Consider the following 9,315-nt stretch of genomic DNA (forward strand, 5'->3'; position numbering starts at 1 on the left):
GATAAATGATATAATTGTTAGATGTGATGATTGTTTCGTAATTAAATATAATTATTGTATAATAATAAGAAGAATCATGAGAAACTATGTTGGAAATCTAAGGGGGGCTATGCTTGGCTGCAATCTATGTATACAATAGAAAAATACAAGTTTAATAATTAACATGAAAGTTATATAATGGTAGAATATAAAAACATGTTCATCCTGAACCCATGTTAGTGTCAGATTTGGGTTTGTACCCCTGACACCCAGAGCTCTTCAATAAAAGCACCTGCATGTAATCATTTCTCGTGATTATGTGCTCCTGAACACTAACAGAGGGACCCAAGGGTCTGGGACTGGAGATGCTGTTAACATCCCATCTACATGGAAATGCCCTTCCTGGGGGTTTTACTACAGGAATTTGATAGGGTGTGGGTGAATGGCCTCAAACTGAAGGAGAGGAGGCTTAGATCACATATTAGGGAGAAATCCCTCCCTGTGAGGGTGGGCAGGCCCTGGCACAGGGCGCCCAGAGCAGCTGTGACTGCCCCCAGACCCCTGGAAGTGTCCAAGGCCAGGCTGGACAGGGCTTGGAGCAGCCTGGGGCAATGGGAGGTGGCCCTGCCCAGGGCAGGGAGTGGAGCTGGATGTGCTTTAAGGTCCCTTCCAACCCAAACCAGTCTGTGATTCTATCAATAAATCCATGACCTCCACCTTGTGAAGAGACTCCAACCCAGGGAGCTGCACCACGACCCTGTGGTTCACCAAGGCAGCAGGGGGGAAGTCCCCAGGGTCCCCTGCTGCACCCGGAGGTGTCCCCAGAGGGGAGGGCTGTACTGGCAGTGCTGACTCAGCAGCACACACCCTGTGTAAACGCCCGCCAGCTGCTGCTCCGGCCGCTGTTTGCTCAGCCCGCACTGCTCTGTTTGCCTTTGGGATCACGATGGAAGGAGATGGCCTTTGGTCCAGAAAATGAGGCAAGGCAGCTCCGGGCACCTGCCTCAAGGATCCGCCAGCATCTCCGCTCCTCCAGCTCCTGTCCAAGCACTCAGTAGCCACAACCCACCAGCACCACCCAAATGAAAAACTCCAGGGAGCTCTAGGAGCTACAGGAAAATGCACTCGCTACAGCATAACCCAGCTGCCACGCAGCCAGGAAAATTATTTATTATCATTTCCTTGCAACATAGATATGGAAAAAAAAAAAGCACCCACCCTCCACAGGTGCAAACAGCAGCAGCTGCAGCATCCACGTTGGAATCTATGTACATCACAGTGTAAAGTCCATTGGGGAAAAAAAAATTCAATCCAAGTTTAAAAAAAAAAAAAACAACCTCATGACCTAAAACCAGGAACCAGAACAAACAAAGTAGTTGAGAAAATAGGTTGGGCCCCTCCCTCTTGCTATAAAATACATATTTCTAAGGCGAAGTTTCACAAGACCAGAAGCGAGGTTCCTAAAGAGTCTGAGCTTGCAGCTGAAGACACCGCACAGGCACAAATCCCACGTGAGAAGCTACTGTAGGCACCAGAACCTCCACCCACCCTGATGCCTCAGTGCTCAGCATAGTCCTTGGTCTCCACCCCGGTCTCGTTGAGCACCGTTGTCCTCATGATGGCCTCGGTGACCGCGTAGGGGTCGCAGTTGGCCGCCGGCCGCCGGTCCTCAAAGTAGCCGTAGCCATCCTGGCCTACCTGGCGCGGGATGCGGATGCTGGCGCCCCGGTTGGCCACGCCGGCGGAGAACTCGAAGATGTTGGAGGTTTCGTGGTGGCCGGTGAGGCGCCGGGAGTTGTCCCTGCCGCCCCGCGGGTCGTACACACAGATGTGGTAATCGTGCCGCTTGCTCAGCTTCTCGATGGCAGCTTCGATGTGCCTGTGGGAGAGCAGAGGGGGTTCAGCAGGTCCATTTGGGGGGTGTCACCCCCTCCTCCTGTGCAGGGACAAGGACAGCCCAAGGGATCCTTCATGTAATCAGATGCTCTTAAAATAATGAGCTGGGAATACCCCAACCCTGCCTGGTGCAGCCACACAGGTAGGGAGACACTGCCATATTGCCCAGGACACCCCCAAGCTCCCAGGTACATCCCAGGGAGCCCCCAAGGACTCACCTGAGCCCTGAGACTCCCCTTGAGACCCCCCAGGACTCACTTGAGACCCCCCTCTCTGCGCATCTCCTCGGTGCTGTAGTTGGTGTGACACCCGGCACCGTTCCAGTTGCCGGTCATCGGTTTGGGGTCCAGAGTGGCCACAACCCCAAAGTCCTCACAGACGCGGTGCAGGATGAACCGAGCCATCCAGAGGTGATCCCCCATCTCAATGCCTTCACATGGGCCCACCTGGAATTCCCACTGGAAGGGGGAGCAGATGCTCAGGTAAGGATGGGCAGGTGGGCGCCTCCCCAGCCACACATCCCTGCCACCGCCAGCCTGGGCTGTGGCTGAATGCCACCCTTGGGAATCAGCAACAAGGATGGGGAGCACTGAGGCAAGCAACAGGACAACTTTGGCATGCAAAAAAAAATGGGAAGAAACTGCTCATCGCTATGTAGAGCAAATCAGAAGGGTTTTAATCAAAACAGAGGTAAATAAACACAGCTGACTGAGGCTGGAGCTGCTGTGAGCAGGACCCCCAGCCCACACTGCAAACAGGGCAGAGGATTAATGAGGAGCCTGTTAGTCCTTCCCAGGGCTGCTCCCTGCCTGGCTGGAGCCAGGGCTGCACCACCCACAGTTACTAAGCACAGGGTGACGTCTTTGCGGCTGCTGGCATGGAAGAGTCTGAGCCCAGGATGTGGAAGGCAGCCAAGAAGGACCCTTAAGAATTTGGGGCAAACAGCGGGGTGGGTAAAAGTCCTGCCTCAGCTCCACTGCTGATAAGCCCCTGCTTATCACTGCCACATCAGCAGCAGGACAGTCGGCGGCTGAGGGACCCACAGCCACTCAGTCTGGCCACCCGCCTAATGCAATCAGGGGCTCCCTGCTGCTCACTCCTAGATAAACCCAAATCCTCCCAACTGCTCCCCAAGGCCATGTCCCACCCGAGCTTCCCGGTTCCCAGTTCCAGAACAGGGCTCAGACCCCATCACTCCACATGGTGCTCCTGCAGCCCATCCCAGCTCCCATCCCCCACATCCCTACTCCCACGGGGGAGCTCCCAGCTCTGCTCTGGCAGCCGGAGCTCAGGCTGAGCTGTGCAAGGAGCTAGGGGTGAGTTAGGAGAACATCAAATGGACATTTCCATTCCAGCAATGCAACTGCTCCCACCTAAGCAAAACCATTGTGAGGAGTCACTGGATTTGGAGTTCCAGAGGAACTGGGAGTTGCTGGGTTACTCCAGCCTCACAATATCGTATCCATCCCTGGGAATGGGCTGCCTGGGGCCATCCACACGTACCTGGGAGGGCATCACCTCAGCATTGGTGCCACAGATCTTCACCCCCGCATAGAGACAAGCCTTGTAGTGGGACTCCACGATATCACGCCCGTACACCTTATCTGCTCCAACCCCGCAGTAATAGGGGCCTGGGAAGAACAAGGAGTCACCACCCAAGGAAAACTTCAGGGAGCCACAACAGCATTGTAACATAATCCCACCCTCCCAGGTACCTGCTGCCACGGGCAGAGGATTTATGGGAATTAAAATGATGTTTCTCTCCACACAACATGAAGCCACCGACCCCAGCTCCAGGACTAGCAGCATGAGCAGTTCATCTGTGCAACCTCAGCCTTATCTGTGCAGTTCAATACTTGTAACACATCAATTGGGAGGTGGCCTCGAGATAAGCAAAGTTTGGTCTGCCCCGGGGCACCTCCCTCACCCTCTGAGCACATCAAGCTTCCAAGATTCTTCTGACAACAACTGGCTTTGTTCACAGCTAGAAAATCCAATTTGCTGGGGTTTGATATCTTCCTGATTCAAGCAGGTAAGGCAAAGATCTTCTCCCCGCCTGGGGGAAGGGATATGTTGCAAGCAGCCGGTTCACACAAAAATCAGCTTGGGAAACCTCTGGCTCTGTCCCAGGAGGCAGCTGAGGAGCTGGCTTGCTGCTGCAGGAGGGCACAACGCACCATGCCAAGCCCTTTCCCCAACAGCCAAGGGGAGGAGGTTTTTCCAGCCCAGTTCTCCAGCCCTTGCCAAACAAGTCGTGCAGCTGAGCTGTTTGTGCAAGCACGGTCTGGCGGGAGCGGCTCACGTGAGCCACGGGGCACCAGGTGCTCTCGGCAAACAGCCCCTACCTGGGGTCATCCAGAGCTGCACCGAGGCTGAGGATGGGCTCACTGCCACCTCCCAGCACCCCACAGGTGAGGGGAGCTGAGGGGGATTTTGGGCTGGAGGGAGCTCTTACCCTGCGGGCCAGGGAAGCCGTTGTCGGGCCAGCCGTAGGGGTGGCCATTGATGCCCAGCAGAGTGTACTCCTGCTCCATCCCGAACCAGGGGTGGCTGTCCTTCACCAGGTCCATGACTTTCTTGCACGTGTGTCTCAGGTTGGTCTCTGGGGGCAGAGAGGTCCGGGTTTGAGCCGTGCTGTGAGCCAGCACTCACCACACTCTGGTCCATCCCACCCTGAGACCAAGGCTCCACCACTGCCAAGGGTTTTCCACAGAAGCCTTAAGGAAATCATGAGTGAATCCCCCTTCCTGCTCACCAAACTCCTCCTCACAGTTACTCCATCACGGGAGCATCAGGCCACAGGTCAAAAGGGTTTAATTACCCTGTTCTCCAAACCACTGCTGATGGTCCATCCTCCTCCTCTTACTCACTGAGAGATGAGGAGCCTTACCCCAGCCCCATCCTACAGGCATTCACCAGACCTGGGAACAGGGACTTCCATCACTCCTTCACCCCCATCCTACCAGCCTCATCTTAATTATCTTTATCTTTCTGCAGCTCCATGGTTTTGGTTAGCATCCAGACTGGCTGGCCCTGCCTTGGCCTTTTGAGGTGCTCAAGGCAACTGGAGCTTTGCCAGGAAAGCACAGATAGCAGAGAACTGCCCAGACATGAACGAGCCAGGCAAGGGGAATGAGAGCTTGGACCAAGACATCAGCGAAAAAGGCTGAAAAACAGCTGTGACAGGGACAGGCAGGCTCCAGGCTGCACATTCTGCCCTAACTTGCAAAAAAACCCAGAGGAGCTACAACGGAGCGTGGGGCTGGAGGGAAGCAGTGTCAGATGGGGAGCAAGGCTAAGACAACTTCTTCCCCTGAGCCCACAGAGCCCTTAAGGTTCAAGGAAACCCACCACGGGGAGGGCTGGAGGGTGCACCCCTCTCACCATCAGGGCTCTGCGCTGAGCTCTCTGTGCCCCGGGAGCCCCAGGATCAGAGGCTCTCTTTACAAACTCCTGCAGTGGAGGAGCTGCCGGGCAGGAATCTCAACCAAGACACTTCCCCCACCCGTGTCTGGACTCTGCTGGAGGAGGAATCAGCCCCGTCTTTCACCATCCCTGCCCTCTGCTCTCCCGGCAGAGCTGCATCACCCGCAGATGCCCTTTCCCTCCCCCGTACACCCAGCGGGGCTCAGCCCTGCTTGAGTGGCAAATATCCGTTTGTTTGCCTGCAAATAACCCCTCCGGGAGCCCCTCAGCGCGTCCCTGCAAACAGGCTCCTTTTCCTGTGTCTGGAGCTTTATCACAGGGACAAGACGGACCGCAGGCTCCTGCGACTGCAGCCTCGGAGATAAGGGCGAGAGCCGCGCGTTCTGGGGCAGTTTGCAAAAGGTCACTAAGGAGCACACGCGGGCTCAGCATCTTCTCCTTCCTTTTCTGCAGCCTCCCACCAGCGAGAAGAGCCACCACAACCCCGGCACGTCAGAACCCCGCACTTCCAGCTCCCGTTCCCCCGGGGCTGGGCGAGCTCGGGCTCACGAGCCGGGAGACGCCTTTGGCGAGTGCCGGGAGTGAACTCCGCGTCTCGCTGCTCTTCTCCTCGCCCCGTGCCACTAACACAGCTTCCTGCAAACACCCACCGCCACCAGCGCTTGGATTTCGGAGCCTTGGGCCAAGCGCTCGGCTCTCATGCTGCGCCCCAGGGCCGGCGGTCCCGAGCAGGCGGCCCCTGGGGAGGTGACACCCTAAATAATAAGGGGGTGACCCTCGGGAGCTGGGGGTCCTCACCTGCGGGCTTCCTGTTGTACTTCAGCACTTCGCAGAGCACCAGCTTGTTGGGGTCCAGGCAAAAAGGGTCCCTGAACATGCAGACCGGCACCAGGAACATGTCACTGTTGGAGCCCTCTGCCTGTGCCGTGCTGGAGCCATCGAAATTCCACTCGGGGACATCTGCGGGGCAGGAGGGGGACGGAGGTTGGGAAAAGGCCCCATACGGATTGTGCCAAGTGCTGATGGCTCAGATCCAGGATGGAGCACCCAAAGGGTGCCGAGTTTCATGGGATGTCAGCCACAATGGTTTTCTCGTACATCCCCGGAGCCCTTCGGTGCTCCCTGAGCATCATCAGTGTGCTCACCCCACCCCAGCACCATCAGGCACGGGCAGGATCAGTCCCAGCCACTCCACCTCCCTCTGCCAAACCCTATCCAGATGCCGACACGTCTCCATGCCTGTTTGACTGGGGGAAATGGGCAAGGAACTCATCCTCCCCTTCCCGCCCAGCACTAATAGCAGAGATCAGCGGATTAAGCAAACCGCAGGGACGCAGGTTGGATATTCACCGTGCTGCTTGGTACAACCCCACCAGCCAGCTGCAACAGGTATCACTGGTGCCACACAACCAGGGAGGGCCCGTCCCAGCTCCCCACCGCCCAAAGCATCCTAGAACTTTTCCCAGGCGATGCTCAGGGCCCTCCTGCACACACCCATCACCCGAGGGACAAGCAGCCGCATTACCTTCGATGCTCTTGGGCTCCTTATCGAGGGTCCTGCTCTTGCAGCGCACGCCCTCGCCGCTGCCGTCGATCCAGACGTAGGTGACCTGAGCCCTCCCATCCTGGGGCAGCCTCATGTACTGCTCCCGCACCAGCTTGTTCAGCCTGGAGCTGTGCGACACCGACATGGCGACGGCCCTGCGGGGGCGCACAGGTGAGTGCACATCACCTCCGGCCCATCTCCCCAGGGGTATGTTACAAACCAACCTCCCAGCCCATAACGAATCACCCCGACGCCCCCCGGCTGCCTCCCCCGGCGGGACTCGAACCCGTCACCCCGCGCTCACCGGCCCCAGCGCTGCCCGCGCCCGCTCCGCCCGCGCTTTAAAGGCGCCCGCGGCCGGGGGGCGGCGCGGAGGCGGCTCCGCCCCGGGACGGCAGCGCCGGGTCCCGGCCCCCACCTTCCACCTCCGGGACACCCACTGAGGACGTTTAGTGTTGTTTTCTTTTCTTATTAAAATATTACTTATTAAAAACGACAGCTATCTCACGGCTAAAGCATCGCTTTATTTATTTAAACTTGTGAGTTACTGGCTAAATAACTTATTGTTTATTTAAATAAACAGGTGTTGCTCATTGAAAATTTTATTCACCACCTCCGGTCCCCTCTCTGCGTGTGTCATCCCCTTTGGCCCCTTATTTGTGTAGGGTTGCCCTCGTACACGCGTGCAGGTGTTTTTCTCCCAGGGCTGCTAAGTTGCTGCCGGGAGGGAGCTGGGGAGGCTGCTGGGTTGTGCTCCCCCAGCACCCCAAAACCTGGCTGGGATCGTGTGAATGTGTGATGGAATTGATCTGGGTGCCTGGGAGGTCCTGGGGACATCAGTGGCAGCCCAATCCGTGGGGACATGGACAACCAGATTCCCGAGGACAGGGGCAGCCAGGTGCCTGGCAGCCCTACCGCTACCCCTCTCCCCCCATCCTGCCCTGGCCACCCAGGAACGACCGCTTCCCACCCGGCTTCAGCCCCCCCGTGGCTGCAGGGCTGGGTTTGGCCCCAAGGCTTTCCTTGGAAAGGAAGGGAGGAAAGGCTGAGAGCTGCAGGGAGAGCTGCTGGGAAAACACCGCAATCTCCGATTTCAGCCCTTCCCATCTATAAACCGCTGAGTTAAAGCACGATTTTCAAGCACCAGCGTAGCAGAGTCTCTTTTAACCCACAAACTATCCACGCTCAGCACAGGCTCTGCTGTGATTTACAGTCAGCTAAAAATCCTCAGCCAACAGGTGTGAATTTGAGTCGATTATTTCAATATAGCAGCAATTTCCAGCTATTGAGCCGAACGCAGATCCAATTAGGCGAATTAAACGCATCGTTGCCTTCCCAGTTTTCCATAGATCCTGCGTGAGAGGCTCCCACGTGTCGAAGCAGACAGACCCCAAACGTGCCAGGGCACAGCCAGCACGGGCACAGCCAGCACGGGCACAGCCCGTGCCGGCGCCTCCGGGGGTTATCTCAAATACTCCCGGATTTTTTTTCTGGGAGGAGGGCAAGATTCCAAACAACCCCCCCAAGCGAACCCGGCGGGGTGAGCGCACCTCGACTCTCCAGCCTCGGGCTTCAAGCAGTTTTCCGACGTTACAAAAGGAGAAAAGGCTTTAAGGCATGACTGGGCTCTAAAGCAGTTGAGGTTTTGCTAATTCCCCCGGTTCTTAAGACAGCCTCATGTTTGTGGCTGCCTGACTCACCACCAGGAATGTTTTTTCTGCAAAACACGGGGGCAGCGAAAAAAAACTTCTTCACGGTTGATTCTCCCCCACAGGACATCTCCTCCCCGGGCACTGACCCAAGACATCAGCTCTGTTTTTCTTCTCAAGGTGTTTTGGTCCCTCAGGCAGATAAAGAATCGGGAAGAAACCCGAAAGCACTTGGGATTGCACAAGAACCAGGAAATGAGATTGGCAGCCACAGAAACAAAACTTAATTAGCAATTTCGGTGACCGGGCGGTGACATCAGTGGCAGCGGGCTGCGGGCGGGCCAGACGTCACCCACCCCACAGCCCGTGGGTGCTGCCCGAGCAGAGCGCCTGGGAAGGAGGCTGGCACACGGGCATGTGTCTAAGGTCCCTGGAGCAGCGGTGGCAGAGCCACGCAGGTCTCCCCCGTGTCCTTGTCGCCGCCCCGGTGACATTCAGGGTCTCCTGCAGCTGAAGCTGGGGTGCAGCTCGAAAGCAGCCACCTCCCTCTGCGGGGTATTTTAGGGACACATCCACGAATGTGGCTGCAAAGCTCAGCATTTCCTCATTCTTGTTTGGAAATCGTCCCAGGGCCGGAGGAAATGCACCCCTGGCCGTGCAGCCCTTTCCCAGAGGCGTTGCAACACCGAGCAACACCGAGCCGGCGCCGTGCGGGGAGGCGTCAGAGGCTCCTCCGCGTCCTCGGCTCCCTGTCCCACCTCCATCTCCATCTCCATCTCCATCTCCATCTCCATCTCCATCTCCATCTCCATCTCCATC

The 9,315-nt window shown here is 57.0% G+C and overlaps 1 protein-coding gene across 2 annotated transcripts; it reads right to left on the minus strand.

The window, feature by feature from the left end:
* Window positions 1–1,108: 1,108 nt before the first annotated feature.
* Window positions 1,109–7,154, minus strand: LOC132336901 (glutamine synthetase). Of its 2 annotated transcripts, none has more exons than XM_059864829.1 (7): window positions 7,134–7,154; window positions 6,827–7,002; window positions 6,100–6,261; window positions 4,331–4,477; window positions 3,379–3,506; window positions 2,134–2,333; window positions 1,109–1,858 (listed from the first exon to the last, which is right to left on the minus strand). In XM_059864829.1, exons 2-7 carry the CDS (start codon window positions 6,990–6,992, stop codon window positions 1,537–1,539), a joined length of 1,125 nt encoding a protein of 374 aa, XP_059720812.1. In that variant the 5' UTR covers window positions 6,993–7,002; window positions 7,134–7,154; the 3' UTR covers window positions 1,109–1,536. The 2 variants fall into 2 exon arrangements, with proteins under 2 accessions (XP_059720812.1, XP_059720811.1); XM_059864828.1 differs by lacking the exon at window positions 7,134–7,154 and adding an exon at window positions 7,072–7,094.
* Window positions 7,155–9,315: the final 2,161 nt, after the last annotated feature.

Source organism: Haemorhous mexicanus, chromosome 21 (assembly GCF_027477595.1).
Source record: "Haemorhous mexicanus isolate bHaeMex1 chromosome 21, bHaeMex1.pri, whole genome shotgun sequence".
Lineage (NCBI taxonomy): Eukaryota > Metazoa > Chordata > Aves > Passeriformes > Fringillidae > Haemorhous > Haemorhous mexicanus.

Bases quoted from the DNA above. Each gene is read 5' to 3' on its own strand.
- LOC132336901 (XM_059864829.1), bottom strand. From the start codon at position 6,992: ATGTCGGTGTCGCACAGCTCCAGGCTGAACAAGCTGGTGCGGGAGCAG. The intron at 4,478-6,099 runs GTGAGGACCCCC...CTCTGCCCCCAG, and splicing joins GTACAACAGGAAGCCCGCAG to AGACCAACCTGAGACACACG. The intron at 2,334-3,378 runs GTACGTGTGGAT...TCCCCCTTCCAG, and splicing joins CTGAGGTGATGCCCTCCCAG to TGGGAATTCCAGGTGGGCCC.